Below are 12,350 nucleotides of genomic sequence, written 5' to 3'. Positions count from 1 at the left end.
ACACCAACAAAAGAAAAGGGTGCGGTATGATGCAGGGCCTGTCCATAGGGTCCCTGCAGAGAGTCGAGGAGGTAAGGTTAGGTCGGGTGGCCAGCCTGAGCCTGAGAAGGGGCCAGAATTTACCAGTGTACATTGCCAAAGAGCCACAGCAATACGTCAGCAGCCCCCCATCAGCTCCAGACCCCCAGCACCTCCCGCCCCCCAGCAGCCCTGCCAGTCAGCGCTTCCCACCTGCTGCAGTCAGCTGTTTCACATGTGCAGGAAGCTTTGGTGGGGAGGAGTGAGGGCATGGCAGACTCGGGGGAAGGGAGCACGGGCCTTGGGGGAAGGTATGGAGGGGGGGCAGGGCTCGGTCAGAGATGGGGGTTGAGCAGTGGGCACCACCCGGCCCACTGGAAAGTTGGCCCCTGTAGCTCCAGCCCCGGAGTCAGCGCCTATGCAAGGAGCTGCGTATTAACCCCTGAAGAGCTGCACGCGGCTCCGGAGCCACAGGTTGGCCACCCCTGCGTTAGGTGGTGATATTTTGTTTTTAAGTTCAGCTTGTATCAAACGTTCTTTCCCCGCACCCATTTAGTAACCCTTAGGCTGTGCTCTGAACTATACTGTAGGCTTCTCCTTTTGTTGGTGCAATCAGTGGGCCCTCATGAGAATCTCATTCACAACAGATGGCCTCTGTATCCCTGGCTATCTTTCCTCAGCAGCTGTCTCCAGATAGTTTGGGAGGCTGTAGACCGCAGTGCATTCTGCATCTGTCGTAAGAAGCAGGAGCCTTCGCAGCCAGAGGAAAAGCTCCCAAGCCAGGAGATCCTTTGCATTTGCGTTTGTCTGTGGGAGCTGATGGGGTGTTGACTGCATGATCTATCTCCATAAGATTCCTTTGCACACATGAGTGGAAGTATTCCTATTAGCAAGGCTATCTTCAGCCCTCTGGGGTGACTACGGAACTGTATTTGTCCTGTAAAAGAAACTTTACCAGCAAGAAAAGTTTTCAGAAACTATACTTCATGGCCAATAAAGTGACAACCTCTCAGTGATGTTTTATTAGCTAGAAGGTTTTTGGTGTGGACAGTGCTTTTTCATTCATTGATTTCTAGGCCTGGCCTATGGGAACTGCTTTGTTGAACGTTTGGTTATGTACAGTAATTGTAGCTGTTCTGCCTGTGTGATCTTTTCTAGACAGAAGTGCGTGGTTCAGGTAATTTCCAGGATAGGTTGTGTCTCCATTTGTTACTGATTCCATCCCGAATAGACTATCTCTGTAAATGTAGATCCCGATTCAAGCCCATTGAAGTCAATGGAAAGCCACTCTTTGACTTACTTCAGTGGCAGTTGGATTAGGTACTTACTGCTTTTGTGAGGTACCTGATTGACAGCTCTGGAGGCTGAAGTCTTCTAGGTTATCTCCACCAGCCTACATAAATGACTTGCCTAGAGGCTTTGTTGTTTTGTAGTGTGAAGTTAGTTTACACTGGAGTCATGTCATATAAGGTTGTTTTGAACGTGAGGGCCTTTGTAGTCCACATTTAGTGACACCATTCATCTGTGAATTTTACATATTGGGGTTGGTTATGAGATTTGGTCACTACTAGTCTGGGCCAGACTGGTGTAGAGTTCTGTAAGTTGTTACTATTTTGGTGGTCTCAGTGGAATGATTTTAGAGTCTGTGCACATCTGAGTTGACTGTTGTCCACATTGTCAAACCATCCTCACAATGGGCCACTCGTGCGTGTGTGTTACCGGTCCCTGCTCTGTGCCTGATCCACAGAGGATGCGAGTCTCTTATGGCTCCAGCTGCCAGCCGGGACACCTTGGCTGTCTAGCTCAAACTGTAGCATCTCCTGCTATTAGCTCTGGAGGTCCTGAGTTCAGTCCCTGCTGTGTGAACCAAGATGGCGGCCATCATGCTGGGCATCTCTGAGGAGAGACCAAGGATATCCTTGGCATCAGTCTGGCCTAACCCTTCCTTTCCCCGGAGTGGTCTGTTCAGGTCAGTGCTGAGACCCGTTAATGGCAGATTTTTCTCTCCCTTGATGTCTAGTTTGTGTCTGAGAATGAGGAATTTTAAGGATAGGCCCCATACAGCAATCCCTGGTGACTTTCAAGTTCTGGATTTTGTAGCTGTCAAATGTTTTAAATTCCTGATGGCAAACTTTTAATACAGGATTAAAAAGCCATTTACACAAAGGCAGTGTGAGAGTGAACTTCCTTGTCCATGCTGCTGCTATGTATTTCTTTTCTACTCTGTTCAAACTTACTAGGAAAGGTGGGCTGTATATTTTTTTTCTGGTCTCCTGTTGTCCCCAGTCCCATACAGACCAGTGTAAATAGTGCATTTATTGAATGGGGTTGTCATAGTTGCAAGAAAAATGACACCTCTACCTTTTGTCTCCTAACCATTGTGTTAAATTTGGCTGTAGGCCAGGCTCCAGGATAGATACAGGAGAATGATGGCATTGTGAGAGCAAACATCCTTGATGGATGTGTTTTTTTAAAGCAGTGGTATGAGGATGACAAACTAGGTCAGGAAAAACTAATTTTGATATGTCTGCTTCACTTTTGATATGCCACCTTCCAATCTGTCTGGAAGGGGAATGTAAAGGGTCACACTATTGTTAGGCCTTAGATGGTGTAACAAACTGAACCATCCTTGATAGCTTTCCACAATTGGACAACATTAAGGAGTCCAGCACAGTGCTGGTCTACAGCAACTTCTGCTGCACTGCTAAATTAAAATCATGTTTCCTTAACTATTGGTTTGTCTCTCCCAGTGCATGCGTGTTGGTTTGTAGATAGTAAATTGTCAGTAACTATTTCCCTCCCCTTTCCTTATTTTTAACACTCAATTAAAGAGAAACTTCACTGCTAGAGTCTCCAATAGCAGAACAACAATCCAGGGTGATTCATAGTCCTGCTGAACGCCTCTGGCGGTGTCCCTGAGACGCTATACCTATATGTGTATTCCATGTAAGCGGATTGCAGTCAGTGGGCTGCTGTTGCCTGAGAAGGGGCCGAAGTGAAGGTGTTGTCTCCATGTATTTTTTCCCTCAACTAGTCGCAAAATTAGCTGCTGCTACAGAAACTGACAAACACGAGCAAGAGGCCCTAAGTAGAGCATTTTGTACACTAACTCTGCAATGGAATAAAGAACTGGAATAGTATTCTCAGGATTAACGTGCAAGTGAATGTTCTGGGCACTTCAGTTTGCCTCAAAGAGCCCAAAGAGGTTGGTAGGCCCAAAGTCTGGCCTGCCGTATTTTTCCTTGTTTTGTTCCTTAATGAACAAAACCCAGCTGCACTGGAGGGATGACAAGTGAAAAGAAACAGGTTTCGGTTCTGAACTTCCAAGGGTTTTTGTAAATGATCTTTAAAAGAGAGAATATTCGGAGTCTTCTTAAACTACTCCATCTATTACAATCCTAGTGACAGTGAGTTTTCCCCAAGCAAAGTGTATGACCGTAGTTTGTCTTTGGGGATCTTCAGCATGATACCCCAGACCCGCCTGATGACGTAAACAATGCTGGCTAAGATGGCTAAAAGTATGGAAAGCCTCCTGGCGTGTACTTGTAAACCCCCTCTAGATAACTACATTTCAAATGCAACCCTGCCTCAAGCCCCATTCAGTTTGTTCCCTGACTCCAGACACAGCCCGGCTACAGAGAAGCTGTGAGCTATGCTCATGTGAAATGTTTGCGTCATAAATGGAAGAGTGACACACACAACACATTTTGGATTATGAATCTGTAGCTTTTTAAAAAATGGAAACGAGGGGAGACCATTGCACTTTCCATTGGAAATGATGGATGATTGTGCACAATCTTAGCATGAATTTGCATCAAACCTGATCTATAGCAGAAATGTCATACTGCTTCCTAGCGAGGTTTGAAACACACCAACAATGCTGTCGCTGGAGGAGGGACACTGTATCTCTTAATTAGAGCAGCTAGAAGCTTGCTGTCTGATGAGTGACTTTCAGGTATTTCTTTGCTTCTTCTGCCTCCTAGGCTGGAATGGTAGAACCTGAAGCACACTCTGTTGCTAGGCAAGTTGAATGGAGTGTCGTGTATGCACACTAACTACCGAACCAAGTCCTCTTCTGTTACATTTCCACTGACTTCAAGACAAATTACGAAGGTGGAAGACCAAATTATACAATAACCTAACAGATCTGTTCCATCCATACTCGCTCTTGTGCCATCAATGATAAGAGGGTTTTGCAAGCATGTATGGTGCTTAACTTGCATAAGCTAGAATATGCCTCCATCAGTAATGAATTAATCCTCCCAACACCCTTGCTAGTTAAGTAAGTAGTGTTGTTTTACAGGCAGAGAGATTAAGGCACAAAGAGGTTAAAGGGCCTTGATTCTTTTTTTCAGATGTTCTGATCTCTCACGGGTTTCAGCTGAAGTTCATGCCTGTTGATGGGTGTTCAGCATTTCTGAAAATTGGGTGCCAAGTGACTGTCTCTGGCTATACATCTGGGAATAATCCGCAGACTCTCCGACTCCTGATCAGTGCTGGAAGCACAGACCGTTTTGAATAGAATGTGAAAGCAGGTTGGGTCGAAGCTTGCATTTCTTTTCAATGCAGGGGCTGGAATCCAGGCCCTGTCTCATGCAGTTGTTGTCCTAGACAGAAATGCAATAGAGACACTCTCGAAAGTATCGCAGTAAATTGCTCATTGGCCGAACGCAAGAGACCTTTTAAAATTCAGCTTGGCCTGGTAACTGGAACAGCTGTGAAAGCTGCAAACTGCCAGCCCTTTGCTCTGGTGAGCACTTTGAACCTGGGGAACCGTTGGAACACACGCTGCCAGGCTGCTGATCATTTGCATCCCCTCTTAAAATGCATTGTTGGGGGAAGGCCGCTTACTTTGCATGTTTCTGTTTCTTGGCTTCTATGCAGGTAGTTAGAGATCAACTAAAATATATTTAACTCTTGCTTGCAACCCTTGAAACTCTAAATGTCATTTCCACCATGCATCTGAAGCTGAACTACTAAGAGGTGGGCGAGGCCCTGACAAAAGGAGCTGTTATGACAGACTTGACAGACTGCAGAATCCTTTGAGCAGGCAGGGATGAAAGGAGCAATGGGGAGGGGTTGGGGGCTGCTTTTAAAGCTCACATTTTTGAGGTGGGGGTGAAGATTGATGCTTTTTGAAGCCCTGCAAAATGAGGAGAACAGTGTGGCAAATGCTGAATGATTTGGTAGCTAAGGCTTTGGACTGGGATAAGGTAGAGAGGGGCTCAGTTCCTTGCTCTGCCCCAGATGTCAAAGCACCTCCACATAAATAAGTTGTTGCAACCTTTGTTTTCCAGTGCCAGGTCTTACTTGAGCTGAGAGTGGCTTTTAGGATGTGGACAGGTATGTCCTCAGATTGATTTAAGAGAGACACAGCAAGACCCATTTAAGGAGTCTGTAAATAGACAGAGGTGGGGACCTTGAGGCAGGGAGGGTGAAGGAGAGCCTCTGGCTGATGATTATTTAGGGTAACATTTTCAGAACTGACTTCGGTGCCTAAGGCTAAATGAAAGTCAATGGGTCTTATGCACCTACGTTAGGTACTTCTGAAAAATGTTATCCTTAAATTAATAACATTTTTGGGTGTGTTCTTGTACAGGTGCCCAGAGCTTAGAATAGGCATGTTTTTAGCAACTGAATGCCACTGACTACTGAGTTTTGCAAATGCTCTCACAGTTAGTTACCTTGTCCTGTCCCCACCCGGTGCTGCGTCTTGTCATAGTCCTAGACTGTGAGCTCTCAGGGGCAGGGACAGTCTGTGTTTTACTTGTTTGTACAGTTTCTAGCACAATGGAGTTCTGAGGGGGGTCCAGAGGCAGTACCTCAATAATAATATGTTAAAGGAGACACAGGAGTGACAAGGAAAAACTAGGGCCATTATTAAAGAATGGATGTCACATTTTCCTTGATAATTGTCCCATTTTTGAAGACCATATTGCTCGTTCCATAGAGGGCCTGAGCAGGATTTGAACTCCTCTGGGAATTTGGAAGAGCTTGTATCATTGGTTAAGTCTAGGTTGCCCTACTCTGATAGAAAATACTAGCATAGCTACTATTATCATGGTTCTACTGAATCTGTTACTTCCTTCATAACGTCTGTCTGGCTTTTGCTGGGGCAAGGAGGTTGAGAATAACCCATTCATCAGGGGGTAGTAAGGATAACACCTCTGGCCTACCTTCTCATGGCAATTCCATGTAGTTAGGAGTGAGAAGCTGCTAGCATTGAACTACTGTGTAAATAGATGCTCCCTTCAATGTATTATTCTAAACAGCCTTCTCCATTCTGAACACTGCTCCATCAGGCCCCATACTTGTATGCAGTGTACAAAGCCAAGACTGGGGACCGATAGAGAGGGCATTTAAGGTGGGAGAGAGCATTCCAAGGCAGTGCACATAACAAACTCTCGAAGAACAACTGTCCATTTGGGATTTGATGCCAGACTTGGCTCTCACAAAGTTCCACATTTGGAGAGAACCTTAGCTGCATGCTGACATCAAGCCCTTTCATGTGTTGGTGTCTTTAAATATTGCTCTATGTTCGTGTTTATTTAGAAATAAGGCAAAAAAGCTACACTGCTCAACCAAGACTTCAATTTGAATTTACAATCTGTGTGAACACAGCATGATGTGATAAGGTGCACAGTTGCACTAGGATTCCCTGGTGCCTTGCTTACATTCTAAGGCCTCAGAGGAAAGGTCAAACGCCACCAGCAGGCTGGGAAGGGCTTGTTTTCTGTATGTCCTTGATTACTGAGTCATGTTATTGTTAGAATGAAATGTGTCCCAGAGTCATGCCTGCATCTTGGCTACTGGTTCAGGGGCTGATTCTTTAGTAGCTCCTGGAATCCTTAATTATTCTTTTTTTTCCCCCTTAACAACTCCTTTAAGATAAATTTTAATTAGAAATGTCTCCAACCAAAAGCCCAAGATTTGAACACTTTGAACTTGATAGGAGTTTAGATCAACATTTGTGTTCTGCCCTCCAACCTCCACAATGGGCAAAACCAAGACTTTTCCTCCAAACAAACCTGAGCTAGAGGGGTTGAAATGCAGATCCCAATTCTGTGTTTCAGCAGCACCTCCAGTTCTGAGCTAAGTTGCACGTTTCCTTTCCCCTTCCCTCACATAGGTGCTCCTTGTATGGAAATAATGCTGGTAATCTCTGGGAGCCCTAAAGGAATACCAAGACCAAAGCCGGAAGAAGAGACTTGCATTGTTAAAGGGATATGCTCTCAGAAATGAATAACTTGCTCAACTCTGTGTGAAAAATGGGTTACCTAGGGAGGTGGTGGAATCTCCAGCCTTAGAGGTTTTTAAGGCCTGGCTTGACAAAGCCTTGGCTGGGATGATTTAGTTGGTGTTGGCCCTGCTTTGAGCAGGGGATTGGACTAGATGACGTCCTGAGGTCTCTTCCAACCCTAATATTCTGTGAAATACTTGGCGCTTATATAGCATTTTAATCGGCACACTTTGTCTTCATTAATTAATCCTCGTAATGCCCATTGCAAGGAAGATCTGTGATAGTTTCCCATCCCCAGTTTGGGGATCATGAGGCAGAGAGGAGGTTTTACCCCCCAAAACTACTAACTTATTTTTTTCCTTCAGGTGCACAATAGCGCTAACTTTTCTGACCTTCAAATGCTTAAATCTTTTGTTTTTTTTCCTTTTCCCCAGGAACTGGCAAACTCTGTCTACTTGGTTATGGAGGTGAGTTATTCTGATACCCTTACAAAGCGGATAGACCTTTTATTTGGATAGGGCTTCTCTGTTGCATGGTCTAGTTGGAGCTCCTCTTGCTATCGAATCTGCAGGTGCACGTCCGTGAAGCTGAAGGGGGTGAAGAGCACTAAGTTCAAGCATAACAGAGCTCAAGCCCTAGGCTGTTTTTAATCTCTCTATTGCCGGAATGCCTGTTTAGCATTTAGGCTTGACTGGGAAGACTTTTTATCTTGAAGGGGAATATACATTACCACCTACTATTCACTAATGAGCAATTTCATAGAAAGAACAACTTCTCCACACGTTATATTTGTAGAGCTGCCAAACCTCATATATACTCTATGTTCTCTTCTGAGATCTCATTGGACGCTTCCTTACTGGCGAGGGAGCATAATTGAGTGAGCTTTGAACACTTACTCGTAGTCACTCCCAGGTTCCTTTCCTGATCCCATGATATAAACATCATTATGGAGTTCCCATTTTACTTAATTTTGCTTCCTCTGTTCTTTAAATCTTTGCCAACCTGCCCAATGCTAACTAAACTTCTGTTGTTCTCTTCTGTTTCCAGTACTGCAATGGTGGTGACCTGGCTGATTACCTGCACAGTAAGTAGACCAAAGGGGAGGACATCCTTTATGTTCCAAAGGAAACATTTTGAATTTTTATTTGTTAGAGTTGTTGGAACATAAGAATGACCATACCGGGTCAGACCAATGGTCCATCTAGTCCAGTATCCTGTCTTCCAATGGTGCCCAATGCAGACACTTCAAAGCAAAGGAACAGAACAGGGCAATCATCAAGTGATCCATCCGCTGTCGTCCAGTCCCAGCATCTGGCACCCAGAGAATGGTTTTGCATCCCTGACCATTTTGGCTAATAGCCATTGATGGACCTATCTTCCATGAACTTATCTAATTCTTTTTTGAATCCAGTTATAGTTTTGGCCTTTACAACATCCCCTGGCAATGAGTTCCACAGGTTGACTGTGCACTGTGTGAAGAAAGACTTCCTTATGTTTTTTGTTTTAAACCTGCTGCATATTAATTTCATTGGGTGACCCCAGGTTCTTGTATGAAGCCTGTGGATCTGATCCTTTCCCCTATGAAACAAATACAGCATCATAGCTCTTCTTTTCCCTTTGCCAAGTGCTTCTTCATTGGTGAACGTACATATGCTTTGCAAATAGTAAGTCCATGGAAGCCAACTAGGATTGCTTGCAAGCTCTGCAATGTAGGTCAATGATGACTATTGGGAATGGGCTGCTGTCCGCAGTTGTCCTGTTTAATCTATAAGGTCATTGTAATTAGACTGTTTGAATTCCACCAGTGGCTACAAGCGGCTTTAGGCACAACTGGCATCTTGCTCATCAGCTGAAAAAAAAAATTGCGAACTTGTTTATACTGATGCCTTGCATTGGCATAGTGTTTCATCTTCAAGGATTCCAAAGAAAGTTGGGTGTTTCTTTTTTAAACAAACGTAGGCGAAATGCAGTCGCCTCTGGGATGTAACACCACGTGTATTTAACAGCACACGGAACTACTGCCCAACAGTACAGGGTCGGACGTTAAGAACAGCATGCGTCCAATTGAAACGCCAGGGGAAATTTAGAGCCTGCACCGTGTAGAGTAGTGATAAGTACAAACATTCAGAAACTGTTGTACAGTGCAATGTAGTTGTCAGATGGTTTTGACCTGTATGTGTTCATTAGCTTCAGGGTATTGGTATTGCCTGTGTGTCCTCTTCTTTCATTAGTTTGAGCTGAAAGTAATCACCTGAAGGTTACTTGTGATGCAGGGACTAAGACGCTGATCCTACAAGCTGCTCTGCCAGTCCAGAGACCCACTGAGCAGCTTGCAGGATCATGGCCTAAATGAACAACACCTAGAACTCAAGGCTTCTATTGAAAGACAGACATTTGCCACCTTAGAATGGAGAAAAGAGAGCCCGTTTCCTGGATGCTTAACTAATAGCTTTGCTGGAGCTACACTGGATTTAAAACTCATTGTTCTTTTTGAAGTATTTTATTTTTGTCTTGCAGGCTGACTAAAATATTAAAGCTGTGTCTTAGTATTTATTAATCTCTCTTTCTGTGTGGCTTTTGGGTCATGTTTAAACAAACAAACAGTGCCAATCCAGGGTGTCTTCTGCATTTGTTGTTAACATTATGAGACAGTATTAAAATAATAGTAATAATGATTTTATTGGATGTTACTTGACACTTTTTATTTAAATTAGATGATGACTGGACACGGTGGAAATTGAAGGATTAAAAGCTAAGTTAAGATTTGCCTTAGAGCTAACGTCAGTGTCTCATGAATGATGAATTCAGGACTCATGCTAATGTGCTCCAACCCGTTCATATGGAATAGTAAATGACATTTAACTGTTGATTTTAGTCTGTGGAAGGGTATTGGTAGCTGAAGAAATGTGAAGAATCAATTTACTCTTCACAGAATTTTTGTAGAGATGAGTCAGGGGACCTAGACTTGCATTTTAATTCCGAGTTTTGCATGCTGGACATTAGTTCTGTTGTGATGCTTTTACATCCATTAGGTAATGGTGTGCAGAAATGGAACACCCTTTCCTGGAGCACGGACAGTTTCATGAGTGCCAAATTAATGTGTTTGTACTCTGGAGCTTTTTTGCTGACTATAATTGGAATTTTTAATAATGGAGCACTTTAAAAATAGCTAAACCTTAGTTGATTTACTATGGCATTAAAATTGTTCAACTAGACTAACTACGATCTGTGATCTGTAGCAATGAAATGGGGGTGCAGCTGGGGAGACAAGAGGTAAGGAATATCATAAAATTTAGGAGTCCATGGTTTCAAGCGGTCTCCTGAGCTATGTGCACAAAGCTTTCCTTGTATGCGCAATTGCAAAGTGCTGTGCACACAGGTGGCTGCTTCTGCCCATTTTGAAAATGTGAGTTGTAGGGTGGGATTTTTGCAGCAACTGGGGTGAGTTAGGAGCACAAGTCCCACTGTAAGCCAGTGGGATTTGTGCTTCTTCATCAGTCGGCAAATTGCACGCATGGTATCTCACTTTTTTCAGCCTAGCTGACCTGAGCTCTAGAGCTCAGGACCCCAGTTGTAAACCTTGATGGCCTGTTGCAACTTAGTAAATGGCTTTAGCACAAAAAACATCTGGCTTATTAAATATTTCTTACCCATGATGCATAATATACACTTGTGCATACCATTGTGTCAGCTTCTGCAGTTCCAATCCCACAAGGCTTCCTGGGCTCGGCTCAGCTCCCTGCACCGAGAATTGCAACCTGGTGTATGGGTTTGCAGTGCCACTCACTCAGATTTGGCCCAGCCATGCTCCTTCCCTTGCCCCTCCGGGCCTGCCACACAACCCTTTGACACGTTCTGGTGACCCAATTTTGGGTCACGACCCATGGATTGAGAAACCCTGCTCTAGAGGGTAAACCACTGAGCTATGCATCTATGACTCAGAACCGCGCACGTGTATACAAACACAGACGCACACGCACACACACCCTATTTGAATGTTAAGCTTCCAGCAGCAGCTCATAGAAAAATGCACCGGCTGGTATTGCCACTCGCACGTGCACGCCTGGCAGCACAAAAGTGGAGCACCCTATGCTATTAGGTTAGGCTGCTAATTAAACTCATTTGCTTGCTATCATGACTTGCATTCTTTGCATCCAAAACTGACTATTATAAGGAGCTTGGTAGTTACTTCTAGAAGGTGACGTTTAATTTTAGTTGCCATCCAACCTCTTTGTTTTTGGAGCTTTAATGTCCAGTGGGCTACTGGTTGCTGCTTTGATCCCTGGGTTATTCAAAGGTGGTTATGTTGGGCTTTTTCCTTCCCTAAACTAATTTACTTTTTACAATGATGAGGCACAGCTACCAGGTAAGAATAAATTGAAGGACATGTGTAGTCTTGCTTCTCTGACTCTTTACATCTAGGGGACAATTATGAATAACAGTGGCTAATAAAACCTAAGTGAGCTATACGCACCAAAGGGCAAACCTCATCAGATGAACTCCATAGATTAAAAAAACCCCACTGATCCTATTTTTAGAGAAATTTTTACCAGCAGATCCCATCTCCAAATCACATAGGAGACATCTTTTAGGGATGTATCCAAGCAATGAGGTGCTCGTATGTCTGGAGTAGCAGCAAACAGGAGTTTCAGATTAGTAACTTTGCTTTTAAGATTATTCAGGCTGCTTTAGCGTTTTGTTTTTTGTTTTTGTTTTTTTTTTGTTTTTTTGGAAAAAGCCTCTCTACCTCCTGCCACCTTCTCCCAAGCTCCTCTGCTTGGTTTGGCATCCAGCCTTCAATGAACTTCCAGAATGAGTTTGCAAACGAGGCATGGAATGTTCATATCTGTTCCTTCAGCAACATCCGTCCTATTTCCTGCTGGTTTGCCTGTTCCCCGCACGGCTGTTTGTGTTTTCGTTTGACTGGGTGTTCTCTTATTGCCCGGGTACGGTCCTTGTCATTGTGTGCAGGCCCTTCGGTGCCCTTCTTAGATTTAGAATTTTTTTTTTAAAGCTCGTCCTCCTGTTAAACATTTCTGAAAGCTCATGTTTCTTCCAGTGCATTTCACTGAAGTGCAAAAACCCAAGCAAA

General features: G+C 44.0%; 1 protein-coding gene across 8 annotated transcripts in view; it reads left to right on the top strand.

The window, feature by feature from the left end:
* The window catches only part of ULK1 (unc-51 like autophagy activating kinase 1), a 99,796-nt gene that overhangs the window by 12,356 nt on the left and 75,090 nt on the right, over positions 1-12,350 (top strand). For 7 of the 8 annotated variants that reach the window (XM_073313040.1, XM_073313039.1, XM_073313036.1 and 4 more), the window contains 2 exons: positions 7,693-7,725; positions 8,306-8,342. In XM_073313040.1, coding sequence (XP_073169141.1) covers positions 7,693-7,725; positions 8,306-8,342 — 70 coding nt within the window. Of the gene's footprint in view, positions 1-4,373; positions 4,554-7,692; positions 7,726-8,305; positions 8,343-12,350 lie in introns of all 8 variants that reach the window. The other variant, XM_073313043.1, reaches the window with a different exon arrangement.

This window comes from Lepidochelys kempii, chromosome 15 (genome assembly GCF_965140265.1).
Source record: "Lepidochelys kempii isolate rLepKem1 chromosome 15, rLepKem1.hap2, whole genome shotgun sequence".
In the NCBI taxonomy this organism is placed as follows: domain Eukaryota; kingdom Metazoa; phylum Chordata; order Testudines; family Cheloniidae; genus Lepidochelys; species Lepidochelys kempii.
The sequence above is the reverse complement of the archived record's forward strand: the minus strand, read 5'-3'. Positions and strand labels throughout refer to the sequence as shown.